At 38.0% G+C, this 18,219-nt stretch overlaps 1 protein-coding gene and 1 non-coding gene across 12 annotated transcripts in view; one reads left to right on the top strand and one right to left on the bottom strand.

The window, feature by feature from the left end:
* KDM4C (lysine demethylase 4C) overlaps nucleotides 1-18,219 on the bottom strand; it is a 335,140-nt gene that overhangs the window by 122,192 nt on the left and 194,729 nt on the right. For all 11 annotated transcript variants that reach the window (XR_004971309.1, XM_036331125.1, XM_036331127.1 and 8 more), the window contains 3 exons: nucleotides 12,883-13,064; nucleotides 11,057-11,270; nucleotides 9,684-9,760 (listed from right to left, as the gene is read on the bottom strand). Coding sequence is in view for 10 of the 11 variants with exons in the window: in XM_036331125.1 (XP_036187018.1) it covers nucleotides 9,684-9,760; nucleotides 11,057-11,270; nucleotides 12,883-13,064 (473 nt within the window). In the remaining variant the exon portion in view is untranslated. The remainder of the gene's footprint in view (nucleotides 1-9,683; nucleotides 9,761-11,056; nucleotides 11,271-12,882; nucleotides 13,065-18,219) is intronic.
* Nucleotides 6,018-6,136, top strand: LOC118667762. Its single transcript, XR_004971360.1, has one exon. It is a non-coding gene; the product is annotated as a 5S ribosomal RNA (ribosomal RNA).

Below are 18,219 nucleotides of genomic sequence, written 5' to 3'. Positions count from 1 at the left end.
GGAGGGGGCAGGAACGGGTTGAAGGGAGTCACGGGGGAGGGGGAGGGGACATCTGTACCACTTTCAACAATAAAGATAAATTAAAAAGAAAAGGTATCCAGGATTCTAGATCATTTAAAAGCAGACAAGACAGGTCAGACAGACATGGGGTATGAGAAAAAGAAAAGCATATTTGACTCTAAAGTTTTAGGCCTTAGCAGCTGGAAGGTCTGGAAATTAGGAAGCCCACAGGAGAAGATCTGGAATTCAGTTTGAAACACAGTGAATTTGAGCTACTCACTAGATATGCTGCTCAGGAAGTTGGCCACATGAATCTGCAGCTCAATGGAGAGGCTGAGTTGGACAGAGAAAGGTATCAATGACTATATGCTGTTAGTGTAGAGAAGAGGCCCACATTTTGAACTGTGGGGAGTGAACGCTTGTGACTGCACCCAAGTAACCAAAATAATCTTCCAATTGGAAGACTATCTGCCACCATAATTCCCCTTTTTGTGCAACAGGACAGACCCTCAAGTTCCAGGGATTAGAATGTGAACAGCTTGAGGAGGGTGGGTTTGCTTGCTACATTTTAACTACTTAAATATCATTAACCATTTGTATGAAAAGAAGATAACAGAATAGAAACCTACACTTTGTGTTTGTTTCAAATTACATTTTTTTCTTAGATTTGTCTTTCTAATGCCATTGCTTAGACCAGGGTTGGCAAACTGCGGCTCGCGAGTCACATGCAGCTCTTTGGCTCCTTGAGTGTGGCTCTTCCACAAAATACCGACTTCTGCGCATGGGCCACAAAGTTTCAATCGCATTGTATGTGTGCACCCGCACGTGGTATTTTGTGGAAGAGCCACACTCAAGGGGCCAAAGAGCAGCATGTGGCGCGCGAGCCGCGGTTTGCCGACCACTGGATAAAAATTAATTTGAGGTTTGCAGGGCACCTGTTTGGTAGCAAGCCAGACACATACTTGGTGGCAAGGAGAAGCACCTTTATAATTGAAGAGTGGTCAGAAGTAATCTACATGGGACTTACTGCATTTAGATAATAGTATTTCCAGGATCCTGAGCAAAGTACTTCAAGTTGAACATCTTACTTTGTTAAAAATGTACAACATTCGGCTTTCAAATAAAAGCTCGGCTGGTTTATTCTTTCCTCCCAGCATGACCTTCGATAACAAATAGCAAAGTACATTATTTCTTCACCCTGCCACAGGACCAACTTTTGCCATTCGTGAGAAACGCCTGCACTGCGTTTCTAAGGAGCTGTGCCTTATAGCCAGTGACCTCCGGGCATGCACATCCTGGTGTAGAGTACAGTATGTTATGCTCCCCATAATGTCATCATTATTCTTCCTGACTTTACTTGTGCTCTCTGGTTGAAGCACTTAAGATTAATGAGGCATTTGTTCTCAATCAAGAAGCTATTTATGAATATAGTTCCACTTACAATAAGCTTTGTAGACTTTTCTTTCTTTCTCACCATTACCAAAAGGGCAAGGGGGTAGGGGGGAGGGATGATTTTTCTTGAGCAAAAGGGAGAATAGAAAAAAATGATTTGTGACTTTATAGTCTGTGAGCAGTTTCCTAACGGAAGGCCTCCACATCACAGCTATGCTCTCAGGATAATTGATATCCCGTAAATGTGCTGTTCTGTTTGGTTAAAGTCAAATAGTTATTACTGCCCCGGCCTTTATGAGACAGGGTACACCTAATCAAAATTACGTGCCTCCTCAGGAGGCAAGAGGTAATTTTGAATCCAAATGCATTACCTCAAGTGGGAGCATGTGGTCCTGGCTACAGGCTTACAAGATACCTCAATGGTGTCATCAACCACATGGCTACAAATGGCCACTGCCACCTATGACTGCCCAACCTTACAAAGAATAGATCCTTTCAGCCCGGCCAGCATGGTTCAGTGGTTGAGCATCAGCCCATGAACCAGGAGGTCACAGTTCGATTCCTAGTCTGGGCACATGCCCAGGTTGCAGGCTCGATTCCCAGTGTGGGGCGTGCAGGAGGCAACTGATCAATGATTCTCTCTCATCACTGATGTTTCTATTTCTCTCTCCCTCTCCCTTCCTCTCTGAAGTCAATAAAAATATATTATTTTAAAAAAAAAGAGAGAGAACAGAGCCTTTCAGAGGGTCAATGAGGGAAAGAAAGGGGGGGGGATATTTGTAATACTTTCAACAATAAAGTTTTAAAAAATAGAATAGAGCATTTTTTTTCTACTAGTTTTACTGTATATGAGGATCAAAGTCAGCCTTTCGGGCTGACAGCCTCTCATCACCAGGTCTTGACAGTATCCCATGGAATAAAAAACATATAGCATAAAACGCATCACAAAGAGTGCAGTGTCACAGTGACCTCTCAAGGCCATAAGCCAACCTGATCTGAAAATCAATGGCTCTGATCTACAAAGCTGCTTCAGAGCTCTTTGCAAAAGAACGATGTCAGGGCTGTTGTCGGCTGGGAAATTGAATTCAGGAGATTACCCAGTTCTGGGGCAGGTCCTCCAGACAGAAGCTGCCCCCGCAGCCACCCGGTAACACTGATTATTCCACAGGAAGCAGGTAACCAATTACACTAGAAATTAGTACTGACTTTATTTTCAATGTAAACTAACCAAAATCATTAAAAAATGTGGGTCAGAATTAGGCCAGCTGTTCAGCCTTCTTCTCACTCTAAACATCAATAACTGGAGGGGGAAAAGAGCCAGGGCCTGGGGATCTGGAGGCTGGGTATTGCCCTGAATGGGGCTCCCTTACCATAAGTGGGGTGATCCTGAGCAAGACTTACTCTTTCAAACTCCTGGTTCATTATCTGCAAAATGAGATTTCTGAAACAAAGAATTCTTTAGTCTTTGTCAGTATTAAATTTTATGGAAACTAGAAAAATTCTAACCCTGCTACATATATTAGTTTATATTTAAATCAACAATTATTCTGAATTTGTAGGTCAAAGGTTAACAAGTGAAACTTTACTTTTTTTAAAACAAGACTTTCAAGAGCCAAGTGATTGGCTATTTTTAACATCTATTATCATTACCACTATTTTTATTTAAGTTGGAGAGGAGCTACAAAGGATAAGGGTAACATAATCCTCAACCACACAAATTTTCTTTAGTAATTTACACCCTAAGAGAACTCCTACTTTGGAGAGAGGAGAGAAAGCAGTATCTTCAGATTCAACAGTGTTGAGGGTTGCTCCACATCAGATGAACCTCTATAAAACCCAGGCTCAACGTAATGTGGGAGTCAAAGACTCTGCCTAACACCAGGGGTTGTTGGGGCTTCCTAGTTTCCGAAGATGTCAAGAGTTTATCAGTTTTCCAAGAAGTTGAGCACATTTACCTGAGACTTAAGGATCAAGTATTAATGAAGTATATGATTGTTTGATCACTGTGCTCTACACCTGAAACTAATACAACATAATACTGAATGTAAACTGTAATAAAAAAGAAAAAGAAAAAATTGAGTGTTAAAACTAAGATACACTCCAAACATCAGAAGGTCAAATAAATATGTTCTAACAAATGACTTAGCCCACAAGCTTGATCAGCATTGTGGGAGTGGATTTTATAAAGACCACTATACCTCTGGTACCTTGAAATTTTGTGACTATGATTTATGCAAAGAAAATACTTCACTTTCTTTCCAAAGCCAAATGAAATAGTTTTGTACGTACAGCCTTGGAGGGCATGAATGGCAACCATTACCCAATCTGTAGAAGCCACTGATTTACAATGAAGCAATAAAAACAAATAGACACCAAAATGTTTGTTTTTAATCATCACAGTTACATATTCAACTCTAAGAGAAAAGAAAATGCTAATGCCAAATGATCATCAAATTATAGTTTGCTTATATCTAATTGTTACTCTATTTTGAAAAATAAATAAGCAAAATAAAGGGCACAGTGAATAAATGTATGTACAGCCAAGGTGAAAACCAATTTCATGCCTGGGCTTTGCTTTCTTAAAACCATTTTTTGGGGGGAAACTAGAATGTTATGTTTGTTGTATATATACAATACACCTTTATTGTTCTACAAAGTACAATAAATGTTCTTCAATAGATATGTGTGCCTTTACCTAATTTATGCATTTCATTATACAGAATAAAAATTTTAGCCTAAAAAATGTTTTTTTAAATTTTTCATTACAAAATTTACTTTGTCATAGCATGGCAATATGCATCCAAGAATATAATATATAGTTCCATATTTTTATATATGGTATTACTTTCAAATGAAAATATTCAAATTCCCATGAAGTAAGTGGAATAGGATATATTTAAATAAAAAGGAATTTCAAGGATAGTGCCTATTGATATGCATTCCCAAACAGCAGGTAGATAAAATTATAGTAAGGCTCTGAGGTCATTGTTTTTTCAAAAACCATTAAGTTTCCTTTACCTCATAAAAATTACATTGATTTTACCAATAATTACCAGCATCACTTCTATTCCTATATTTCTGTTATTCATCATCTATAACTAGGTTAAAAAGCACAGAAATAAGTATAGTTTCCTTGAAGGTCCCCAATTCTTAAGGAAAACTAAAGAAAAATGGAAATACAAAGCAACACATAATCAAAGCATTTTAGGACCAGAACAGACCTTAGATATATATCTCTAGTCAAACCTTCACATTAAATTACTTTTAAATCTTCCTTTAATTTAGATTCTGTTTAGATTATAGGTATGTGAGCTACTGCATCTGCCTTGCCCACCCCCAAAGAATTATTTAAGGTAATAAAAGAGCTCCCTAGTAAGACACAGAACAAATGGTAACTTTATTTGGAATTCACACACTGACAATGAAAAACTACAGCACAGGCTTAATGCTGCCACGTACAGAAGACTGGCAGCTCATGATTTGTCACAGTCATAAATCTGCGTATGATGTGACTTCCCATGATACGTGTCCAATCTATACATTCAGTTTTCACTCCCATCTATGGCAATAACCCAAATTCTCACAGACCCCCACCCCAAAAGATCCCTAAAGAAAGAATTAAATTATCTGGAAAGAAACTAACACCAAAGAGCTACATTATCCCCAAAATTTTTAAAAATAAAATTTTTATCAATATTCCTTAACCTCTTAAATCTGTTTATATTTATTTATTCTCTAGAATTCTATACTATAAGTTCTTCAGAAGATATTATAGAAAATCCTCTTGTTTTTAAATAGCATTCTACCTCTTAATACTCTACATCAGCGGTTCTCAACCTGTGGATCGCGAGCCCTTTGGCGGTGGAATGACCCTTTCACAGGGGTCGCCTAAGACCATCTGCATATCAGATATTTACATTATGATTCATAGCAGTAGCAACATTGCAGTTATGAAGTAGCAACGAAAATAATTTTATGGTTGGGTCACAACATGAGGAACTGTGTTTAAAGGGCCACAAGGTTGAGAACCGCTGTTCTACATAGTATTAAGCATATGGGTTATTAATTTTTAGAAGTATTTAGACATTTAACTAACATCTTTCTTCATAATTAGAAGTATAGCCCTAAAATAGTATTCTGTATTTTACAGAAATACCCAGACTTAAACAAACATTTTTAATGTAGGGATAAAAAAGAAAATGGTGGGGACAAACCTCAAAGAAAATAATACAAATTCTGCAGTTTTACAGTGAAAATATTAGCACTATGTTTTTAATCAGTAGTAACTTATAGTCATTACACCATGGAATTCAATTAACAAATTAGACATAAACAACAGTAATTTAGGTCAAAAGTGATTTGATCCACATTAAGAATTAACAAGAAACACAGAATCAGAATACTGACATTCAACACCTAAAAACAGAACTAGGTAATGTTTGGAATGTGCTCAGAAGTGATACTATAATGATGGAGTAAAAACTGCTCCACTATGAATTATATAGCCACAAATAGCTGAAAATAAAATAATCTACTAAAGCTGGGTTTTAATAAACCATAAATGCAAGCATAGCATTCATATAGTTGTGTCTATTTATCTGAGCAGTACTAAAATAGGACAAATAGTCTACGGCCATACCACCCTAAACGCACCCGATCTCGTCTGATCTTGGAAGCTAAGCAGGGTCGGGCCTGGTTAGTACTTGGATGGGAGACCACCTGGGAATACCGGGTGCTGTAGACTTAAAAAAATTAAAAATAATAAAATAAAATAGGATAAATAGACCCAAAGAAATGATTTTAGTTAGGATGATGAATATACAACCTGAATCTCATGATAGAAAGGTATTGGTGAGGGAAGCAGGGATGTCTTGGACTGTTTCATTTCATTTCACTTGAACTGGGGCATAAAGCCAGGATCCTAGAATTCAAGTTAGGGTGTAACCCAAAATTTGTAACTATTCTTTTTGTCCAACACATGAAGTTGCAATACAGCTTCTCCTTTATTATCTTAATTGACATGAATGGATAAAGTAAAGAAATGGTAGCAAAGTGAAACAGAGAGCACTAAAACAAAACTTTGGAAATGGTGAAAGCAATCAAGGTCACAGATAAAGGCCTGGCCCACATCATTATGATCACAACCTTCCTAGTTTATGCTCTACCAGTTCAGAAATGAGACTAAGTTCTTACCTCCAAGCAGAGCACTAGGGTACAGAGTGATGCCCACTCTTTAGAATTGGTAAGTAAAAAGACAACTGGTCTGTGAGCATTGATTCCAGCCTTATATACATCCTCAGCTACTTGCCCAGGAGGACGATGACAAATCTAATATGACTTCACTTATTAATTGTCTGGGGTTAGATGAAATAATCCCCATGATGCCTTTGCTTCCAAAATTTAAATTATTGATGCCAATCAGAAGATGAGTGGATAAGAAAGCTGAGGTACATTTACATAATGGAATACTATACAGCTGTTAAAAAGAAGGATCTCTTACTCTTTGAGGCAACATGGAGGGACCTGGAGAGTATTATGCTAAGCAAAATAAGCCATTCAGATAAAGACAAGTTTCACATCATTTCCCTTATATGTGGAATCTAATGAACAAAATAAACTGATGAACAGAATAGATCCAGAGACATAGAAACATGCAACTGACTCATGAATCTCAGAGAGAAGGAGAGGCCAGGGGATGGAAAGAGATTAACCAAATAATTTATATGCATATATGCATAACCCATTGACACAGACAATAATGTGGTAAAGGCCCAGGCGGGGGTGAGGGGAAGCGCAGGGGGCAGGATGGAAGGGGGGCAATGGGGGAAAAAAGGGACATCTGTAATACTTTCAACAATAAAGATACCTTTTTAAAAAAAGAAGAAGTCAGGATTAGGATACTTTAAATGCACTCATTCCAGCCACAAAATCCAAAGAATCATACTTGTGTTTAGCAAAAATTAATATTGCAACACATATTACCACACTAAATAAGGGTCTTAAAACCAAAAATATCAATATTAACAGTTACTTCTCTGTAGTGCTTAAACTCAATTCAACTATTTCTCAGGAGAAAAAATTTCAAAATAAAGCTTCATAGACAAAGTACACTCAAAATTGATAAATCAAAACAAACAATTGGTTCACTGTGAGTCTGAATTATTTCCAGTTAGAAATAAGAAAATATGTGGGTCTAGATGATCATTGTAAAGTTCTATTCAAGAGTTCCATTTCCATTGCAAATTGAAATACTTACATGATATCAATATTAAATTACAAAAGGCTTACTGTATATTCTGAGGGTGTTGAGGGGTGAAGATTAATAGAAAGGTGTTTTAAATCAATTTCCTTCTTAAGACATGTTTAAGGAAAACAATACGATTAATCAGAAGCAGCCTTGGAATCAGGGCGAGTGGCCTAGCTCTGGCCCTGCTCTGCCATGCAGAGAACACTGGTACCTTGAATAAATATAGGACTGCTCAATGTGAGAGCACAGGTGCCAAGCAATAACCAAGGATCCAACAGAGAACTCTTCTCGGCCTGGTGACCTGGATTAGCACATCTCTAAATCTATACTTGAGGGTAAAGAAGAAGATATCCATGGTCAAACAGATTTTACAAGGCTTTGCTTTGGTGCCTACAATGGGAATAAGAGTCGAATGCATTTATTATAGGACTTCCTGGCTGATTTATAGATGCTCTATATTTACATAGTTTTTTGTTTATTTGTTTGTTTGAATTCTTATCTGGGGATAGTTTTTCCATTGATTCATTTTCTAAGCAAGAGTAGAGGGGAGAGAGGAGGGAGGAGACAGAGAGAGAGAAACATCTATGTGAGAGAAACATAATGACTGGTTGCTTCCTGCATGCAACCAATCCAGGGATCAAGCCTACAACTGAGGTACATGCCCTTAACCAGGAATCAAACTATGACCAAGTGCCAGTGCTCTAACCACTGAGACAAATCATCCAGGGCTACATAGTTTTTGTTAACATAATGATCACACTAAAGGAAATACCAACATGTTTTCTGAACCCACTAATGAAAAGACCTCTTAAGTTGAAGATATAACCTCTAACACAATGGTTCTCAAACTTCTGGCCCTTTAAATACAGTTCCTCATGTTGTGACCCAACCATAAAATTATTTTCATTGCTACTTCATAACTGTAATGTTGCTACTGTTATGAATCGTAATGTAAATATCTGATATGTAGGATGGTCTTAGGCGACCCCTGTGAAAGGGTCGTTCCACTGCCAAAGGGGTCGCGACCCACAGGTTGAGAACCGCTGCTCTAACATCAAATGTATCAGATTACTGGAACATTTTCACCCATTTCCCCCTCACTAGCCAAGGTGAATGCCAGCAAAAAAAGTATTCAAACAACATCCCCATAGACACCTTTAATTTAGTTACCATATGTCTATTTCAACAATGAGAGCTAAACATACATAATCGTGACATAAATTTGCAGGGCATTTTCCTTATACTGTCCTTCAGGTTTTTAACTCTGGTTACAAGGACGTTTCATTCATTGTCATTATTCACTGAGGAGGAGAGCAATTGCTACTGTTATCATCAACCCCATCAAGCTGAGCATATGCTCTAGGATCGAGAGTGAGGGATATGGTGCTGAGACCTGACAGACTCTCCCTTTCAAGAATGTTCTTGTACCTCTTGAAAGAAACGATTTTATGAAAAATTCGGGTAGCACATAATTAAATGGCAAAATGAGTGCCATACTGGATTAATGAAATAGGACTCAATGCTAGGATATAAGCTAAAGTTTCAACAGGGTTTCCAGGAAAACAATTTCAATGAAGAGGGATTTGTTGTTGAAGATTCTGTCTCAAGGTCACAGCAAATGCCTGGACCAAGAGTAGAACTCAAAAAGAGTAGAACTCAAAGTATGCATATAAGAATAAATAAATGGGGAAGTCCACGGGCTAGTTGAAGAGTTATGTATGAGTATGGTTTCCCCAGAGAAGATCCCCACCTTGAATACTTATTTTCAAGAATTGCAGAATAGGACAATATTTTGGACCTGCTCTGACAAACTGGCAATCTCTGTGGGTTCCAGAGATAAGAAGTGACACCTAAAACTTTACTTAATATTTCTACAATGACTATAAGCAACACATAGGATGACATAAAAGAGAAGACTAGAAATATAGTAAGTGTAGAATTGTACACAAAAGCATGTGTATAATCTTACCTTACCACTAGATTGAAATGTATCCACAGTGGAGGAAGTGAGAAGAGCTAAGAGATATTAACACAAGCTACTTACTGCTGTCCATGCATTTCTCTTGCACCGGACACATAACCATCCATCAGAGATTTCATGAGAAGGGATACCATAACAACCTACAAAATATTAATATGGATTAAAGAATTAGGTATTTTGCATTGTGACAATATTCCACATGTTAGCACTGATTAAATAAAAGACACTACCTACCCTACAGTTTTTGATTCTTAGAACAAAACAAAGATACTTTTGGTTCTCATGGATATCAGTTCCAGAAAATATGAGAGTGTGGGTATTAACAGTAACTAATGCTCACAATAGTTATTGTAGAGAATACTGATAATTCCTGAATGGGCAATAATAAAACTTCAAACTTTCTTGTCTACCTCTTTACTCATGCAAAACATATTTCAAAATAAGTTGCAATTCAGGAAACAAAGTTTGGAGAAGTTTTAAAATAAAACAAACTTTGACAATATTTGAAATTAATGTAATTTAAAATTAGATTTCAAATATTATGTTTAACTAGCTTTAATTTCAGTGATAGGGACAGAGGATACACAATTCATATTTAGTGATAAAGGGATGTGTTCAATTCCACTTGTCTATTCTGTACATGCTTGACTCAAAAGAACTATGTAAGAAGGTAGCTGATGATGCCAACACAAATAGCAATTATGCAGAACCAACAAATGTGTTAATCTGACTTCTTGAAATAAGGTTTTCAAAGATTTAAATGAGTAATTTTTAATATCACATTTCTATAAAATTTGAGATAGGAAGAGAAAATAACAGAAGTGTAATTACCCAAAGAGAAAAGCCTATCATAGTTAAGCAAAATCATAAAATGTTTAGTTCAAGCACATGAAATATTATGGTTAAACTGCATGGCTAGTATATTCAGAAGTCAAGATTAAAATCCTAGCTTTTTTGTGAAATGATGCTTTGCCTCTGACATACATATAATAATGTAGGGTGAGTGTATGTGTGAATACATGTTATGAATTGATATAAATACAATAAGAAGGTTGCTATAGTTATATTTCAAGAAGATTATGTTCAAATATTGAGGGAAGCTAATAGTAGCTGATTAATAAATACATGACAGACAGTAAGACTATCTCAAACATAATGTAAGATTGGTATTACACTGGGGTAAATACAGTATATATTATATTATAAACCATTCATACTACACTAACAAAGAGAAACCCTGTGATTCGGTATTGTATAAAACTGGAGAAAAAAGAATGATTATACCTACTCATAGTTTCATTTTTTAAAATGTGAGAAAAAATGACCTAATATACCAATAGTTCAATGCCAAAGACCTGGCAGGTTACATAGGTGTAAGAAATAAAGACTGTGAAGCACTAAAAAGCCAATGATTGATGAATGAGAGATTCATTTACTTGCATGAACCCGTACACAGCACTTTGCACAGGAAATCAGAAGGCTTGTTCCATCCTCTTCCAGGAAGGCATTAGGTGGCGAATATTCTATATTTTCTTCGCTATAAATAAAACACATCTCTGGAATGAGGGGCTTAGTCTTTCCTCCCGAAGCAACCATGTCATCTAATTTTGTCTCCCATCTAGAATCATTTTCTTCATTGCTGCTCTCTGGCTGAAAAACACAGTATTTCCACGTGAGTGAAAAACATGGAAATGAACTCATTTGTTATGCCACTCAAATCTACTAACAGCTGTTCCATCCACTAACTTTCAGCTTCTGTTCTTCTTTTTGTTCTCCTTGACCCAACTACTAGCTTTTTCCTAATGCTCTGCCTCAGGCTCCCATCAGGTGCTAAGCTATAGGAACAAGAAGATATTCTGTGCATCTGCTTGTACAAGAAAGTACTGAGCTACTAAAACTATGTTCTTACATAAATAGTTCATGGAAAGCATCAGTTTTTCTGATGAATTTTTTTTCACTTCTTTATTTGCACTTGGTTAACAGAACTGGTTTCATTTATTGAAGAATCTTACCCAGTTACACCTAATAGGAGTGTTATAAAGACCTAAGCTTATGTCTGCGCAAAAGTATTGAGAGAGTTTTTGAAGGCTTCTGCTTCTGGACACAGTTTGAAAACATCAAGACAGAAAGATCTGGCAACTGTCATTAAATAAAAAATATAATGTGCAAAACAAAATTGTCACCTCTTATCAAAATATATGGAAAAATGTTTACTGTTTATTTGAAATTCTAATAACTATCATATTATCTCCACAGATCTGATATTAATTTCACTAAATCTTATAATTTCTGTGAGAATGTTTTAATTATTGGGGAAATATATAGGCAGATTACAATATAGAAATAAGAATCAATAAAAGGTTGTTTTTCCAAGAAAACAGAAATTTAATGACTTAAAAGGAAAACAAAAGTGTTTGTCACTCACCAGGGCCACATTAAAAGATGAGCAAGTAACCTACTTCCTATTTACAAAGGTCTGAAAATGTGAGATTTCACATATTTTCATGCTCTGAACATCTGAACAGAAAAGCATTTACTTTACATGGATCTTGAGGAGAATATTTCTGATTCAATTAGTGAAAATATAACCCGGAACACAATGATAACATCAATACACTTTATTGCACCTTAAAATAGATCATGTAGTTACATCATCCTTACTAGATTCCTAGAGATCATTTTGTCTGTGTTGGAGCTGGAGAATGTGGCCCTCGGGGAGCTAAATGCCATCAGTATAATGGATATGGAATGATATTGAATACATCATGCATAGCTGGCATCATGCACAGCTGGCTGATGAGTGTATGCTGGACAATTCAGTTTGAATTTAATCCTGTGGTGTCTTTTGCATGGGAAGATAAAGAGACACTTAAATGTGGTCCCAGAGCTAACATTTATATTATTGAGAGTGATATTTTCAAACATAAAACAGAGACTCGATCTCTCTTGTTAAGCTTTAAGTTCTATGTTTCTTGGTGAAAGGGGTGGAAAGAAAGGTTGGCACTTCCCCCTGACTGAAATAAATCAAGGCCAATAAGTAAGCCAATCATTTATTCAAAAGTGGTAATTCACTGGCAGGGAAATGTCTCTCAAGTAGCACTTAGACATTCTGGTTGGGCTCTATGGCCATTAGCTACATAAATATGAATGTCTTCCTTTGCATGTTCATACTTACCTTAGAATGATTCACTGTGCTTTCACAGTCACAGAAAGAGTGCATCAGTGATAGGAACCTTGACAATGACCCCTCCAGCCTCATTACCTTGTAGTATGGCATGAGGAGAGCACAGATGGCACAGTGTGGTTCCATTCTGCCCATGGCTGCATTATACTCCTGCTCAGCCACAAAGTTTGGAGCCTTTGTCTGCCAAAGGTGGACCAGAGGCTTTGCCCAAGACTCCGTTTCTTCCACTTCCTCCTCAATTAATGGAATCTCAAGTAATTCTTAAGAGACAGGGCATGAAAACACAGTGAGTATGAGACCCAGGGTAAAACAACCCTGGTTATGAAAGAAGCAAACATTCCAAAGTGTCTGTGATATTAAAGTCAGACAGGAAACCTATTTTATCTTTCAAGTAGATTCGGAGAGAAGAGTAACAAAAGTTTCCTTTTCATCCTCTTCATCTTCAAAGATTAGGTCAGATCCGATGGCCAGACAACCACCCTCCTTTAAACACCATCCCCTTCCCTGCCAGGAATAACTAACCTGTTCCCTCCTTTTGACTACACTACTTCCATAATTCGACTGCTACCATAACACCTCCCACGGTAAAATAGTTTATATGTGTGAGACAATCTCCAGGCAGCACAGGCATCTGCTAACCCAATAGCTGGCTTACCAATAGTTTCCTCACCTAACGTAGTGCATGGTTCTATATAAATTTATTAATTAGAGGACTTCATTTAATTAACTTTTGGGCTCAATAATTCATGACAAATAACATCTGCAGAGCATCTATCATATGCCAAGCAATATACTGTCATTACATGGATATAAAAGACAATTCCTATGTCAAAACTTATTTGTTCAGTATGATGTCCCCAGAGGGTCAAATTTCTTAAGTATGTGCATCTGTTAACATAAAAGGGACAGAAATGCACTCCATGAGAATACCATTTTAGGAACATTTTCTACAAGGGAGAAAAATACAGAAAGACCTAACAGGTTAAGAGAAAAGAATTCTTCATGCCAATAGCAGAGGACAGTGTATCAGAGCAGGTGGCAGCAGCCACAGCTCTGCCCAGTATTAAGTGTCTCAAGCTGTGGCACACTGTAAAATTCCTCACCAGTAGCCGACACAGACTTAAGAATAAATATTGTGGACAATGTCCTTGACTCCCAAGCATGGATGTTCCTGTGAACTAATGTGCACCAGCCCTGGAAGTGTTGACTTACCTATTTTAGAAAAAATCAAAAGAGGTTTGCTCAGATGAAAAAACAAGAAGAGCTGAATGAGGCTGAAAATAACTCTAAAGAAGCTAACAAAAGCAAAAAGGAGCACACCTACTTCCATGGTGGTGGTGGTGGTGGTGGTATTATTATTGTTAATTGGTTACCATGGAAAATGCTTAGTAATCAGGCAGGGGCCATGGTTTGAAAACACAACAAAAGGTAACAACCTTTGCCTATCTGAATTTGCAATGCGGTAATCTTACTCTAAACATAAACTGCTTCCACCTCAGTTTCCCTATAGTAAGTAATATCAGAATACTTACTACAAAAACTAAGATTTGAAAAATAAAAGATGGGAGTGAAAAGTTAACCAGGAATTTGAAATAATATTAAATCTTTAACCTATAGGTCAATATCTCCCACATATGTACTAAAAATGGATCTAACAAAAAAGAAATCCAAATCTGAGTAGCTGTTGCTACCACTGACATACAATAAATTAATTATATCATTTACTTTATTTAAAAGATTAAAACACAAGCTACAGATGACGCCCTTATTCCTTTAGTTGGTCATAAGTTAATGTGAAGAGTCGTCAAAATATTTTTAGGGATGGAAGAAATAGTATTTAATTCCTAAAAGCCTAGCAACAATGAAAAAGAAGTGGTGAAAAAGGACAATTCCTGACAATGGACACAGAGCAAGGGCTACAGCAAGACCTGACCTACGATAGCCTATGCAAATTGAGCTTGTCCTCAAACCCTCTCAACACTGACCTGGTAGAGGACACGGGTCTATAGCTGTCCTCCAAAGATGAGGCTGTACTCTGGCCCAAGAGCATCTGTCTTCTGTTTGGATGCTCCCCAAGCCAGAGTATGCACTGAACACTAAGTTTGTAATACCATACATTAAAAATAGCATGGCAGCAACAAGTACAGGGAACTGTCAGTCCAGAGACCTGAATTTAAATTTTAAGCCCTTTGAGAAAATTGGACAGATAAATGCCCCCCAAAAAAGAAATGAAAGAAACTAGAACACCTTCTTATACCAAATACTAGAATAAACTCAAAATAGTCCAGCCAGTGTTGCTCAGTGGTTGAGCGTCAACCCAGCAATCAAAAGGTCATTGGTTCAATTCCTGGTCAGGTCATGTGCCTGGGTTGCAGGCTCAATCTCCAGTAGGGGGAATGCAGGAGGCAGCCAGTTGATGATGTTTCTTTCTAATTGATATTTCTCTCTATCCCTCCCCTTCCCTCTCTCTCTCTCTAAAAATCAATAAAAACACATTTTCTAAAAAGAGATTAAACTTAAAATGAATTAAAGACTTAAACATTATACCTAAAACCATAAAACTCCTAGAAGAAAACATTTTTCTTAGTACTGTTTTTCTGATATATATATCATCAGGCTTTTGCATCAAAACTAAAAGACAATCTACTGAATGGAAGAAGATATTTGCCAATGATAGATCCAATAAGAGATTCCAAAATTTATAAAGAACTCAGACAACTCAAAACAAAACAAAAAATGCAATTAAGAAATGGTCAGAGGACCTGAACAGACACTTCTCCAAAGAGGACATACAGATGGCAAATCCTATATGCCCAATATGCAAATCCTAAAAGCCCAATATGCAAATCAACCAAACCATGGAACAACCAGCAGAACGATTGGTCACTATGACGCACACTGACCACCAGGAGGCAGAAGGAGCTGCCCCCAGCCCACAGGCCAGCCAAGGTGGGTGCTAGCGGGGGCCACCCAATCACCCCACTCGTTGCCCCACAGAGGGAGGAGACCAGCAGCGGCAGGTGGCAGGGCCGGCAAGCAGGTGGCACCAGGCTGGCCAAGGCTGGTGCCAGCGGGGGCCCTCCTATCACCCCGCCAGTTGCCCCACAGATCAGCCCTGATCACCGGCCAGGCCTAGGGACCCTACCCCGTGCACGAATTTCATGCACCAGGCCTCTAGTAGACATATAAAAAATGATGCTCAAGGTCACTTTTCATTAGAAAAATGCAAATTAAAACCACCATGAGCTACCACCACCTCACACTTGTCAGAATGGCTATCATCAGTATATCAACAAACAAGTGATGAAAGTCTGAGAGACCCATGAAAACATTACCAGCATAAAATTCCCTTCTTTCCCAACAAAAACAAAATAAGAATTAATAGTATAAGAGCAGTTCCAAAGATAAGGAGTTTATGGACTCCAGGAGACAAACACACATAATTTCACAGGTTCTGTATGGTCAAAAATACTTTTATGATAATATGAAGCTGTTATTTGTCTGTCACCCTGTCAACATTTGTAATGTGTGATATAAAGCAATGGAGGGGAAAACTATGCGTTCACTTGAATCAAGGCAGTGGCACCAATGGAGTCATTATATATATATATTCGACTACCTTGTAGTGTATGTGTGCGTGCACGTGTGTGTGTGTCTGGGAGAGAGGGAAGGAGAGAGGGAGGGAAGCATGGAGGGAGAGAGTATGTGAGTGTGTGTGTGTGTGTGTGTGTGTGTGTATGGATGGGGGACAGTTTTGACTTTCCATCTCCATGTGAATTACCTTCCTGCACTCTGAAGTCTCGAACCACAATCCTTTCTCCTGAGCTCAAAATGGCATATAAATCCCTCAACTGCCTGATTTGTCCTTGGGTCTCATATTCTTATGGATCCTCCATGTGTACATACATATCAACTTTGCTTATTTTTCTGTCAATCTGCACGTTAATTTGATCAATGTCCTCTGTAAAACTATCCCCCAAAAAACTACCCACTTAAAAATATATAATTATGGCATGGCCATATTATACCAGCATTAGAAAGGGCACTTTTGAAGAATATTAATGAAGTATAACATAAACACGTTTTAGGTAACATATAATATTAAGTAAAAATAAATATTAACTTAGAGGAAAAATCAGGACATAAGACTTATCTAGAGAATGATGTCAATGCTATAAAAAATATATTTAAAAGTATGGAATAAAGGATAGGGGTTTTGTAAGTTTTTATAATTATGAAAATACTAGAGGCCCAGTGCATGACATTCATGCACGGGGGGAAGGGGAGGGGCGCGCGCGGAGGGCGCGAAGGGTCCCTCAGCCCGGTCTGCATCCTCTCACAGTCCAGGACCACTTGGGGGATATCTTCCTGCTGGCCCAGGCCCCATCCGATCCCCCCAGGGGGATCAGGCCTAAGCTGGCAGACAGATACCCCTCTTGCAGTCCAGGACCCCTTGCTCCTTACTGCCTTCCTGCAGTGCCACTGCACTCACCAGCCGTGAGCAGAAGCTGGACTTGGTACTCCCCAGTGCCACCACGGAGGCAGGAGAGGCTCCTGCCACTGCCGCTGCGCCCACCAGCCACAAGCCCGGCTTCTGGCTGAGCAGCACTTCCCCTGTGGGAGCGCAATGACCGCCAGGGGGAAGCTCCTCATTGAGCATCTGCCCCCTGGTGGTCAGTGTACATCATAGCAACCGGTCATTCCACCCTTCGGTCGATTTGCATTTTAGGGTTTTATTATATAGGATATAATCTTTAAAGTATAAAAAAATGTGGTCAGAATAATATGAGGTAGGTCCTATTCAGATTTATTCACTTCTCAGTACAAGATTTTTTAATAAATTTTACTTACTCAATGTAAGTAGATTTCTCAATAGAAAAACATTTGGGTGACTGTGGAAGGGCTGCTGCCAGGACTTGCTGGTAGAGCCTGACAGATGGGAAAAGCCATCAACTCTGTTACAGTACAATTTCCCTTTGCCAGTCACCACAATGATTTTGCTGCTGCGGTTAGGTTCCAGTGATGTGTTTTGGCTGGTATAGCACTATTCTCTGCTATGAAAAACACAGCAGCATCTTTTATCTTTCAGGTACTTGAACAAAATCTCAGCCCTGGGAGGCATTATATATATATAATTTCAAATGTCCTAAAGGAAATTGGGGGTGGGGGGAAGAGGGAAAGAATGAGTTACTCAAAAAAAACACACAAAGAAATTCAAATTTGGAAACTTTATTGTTCTCATACAAACTATTACACAATCTGTCGTCAAGCTGTATTTCAATGATTTTTTTAAAACCCTGAATTTAAAGTTTGTAAAGGTATGTTCAAAGTACAAAAGAGAAAAAATATATCAAGTACAAAAAAAAAATTACAAGGCTTTTTACGTATGATTTTACTAAGAAGTGGTGACATTAC

Source organism: Myotis myotis, unplaced genomic scaffold, assembly GCF_014108235.1.
Source record: "Myotis myotis isolate mMyoMyo1 unplaced genomic scaffold, mMyoMyo1.p scaffold_m19_p_12, whole genome shotgun sequence".
NCBI lineage: Eukaryota > Metazoa > Chordata > Mammalia > Chiroptera > Vespertilionidae > Myotis > Myotis myotis.
The sequence above is the reverse complement of the archived record's forward strand: the minus strand, read 5'-3'. Positions and strand labels throughout refer to the sequence as shown.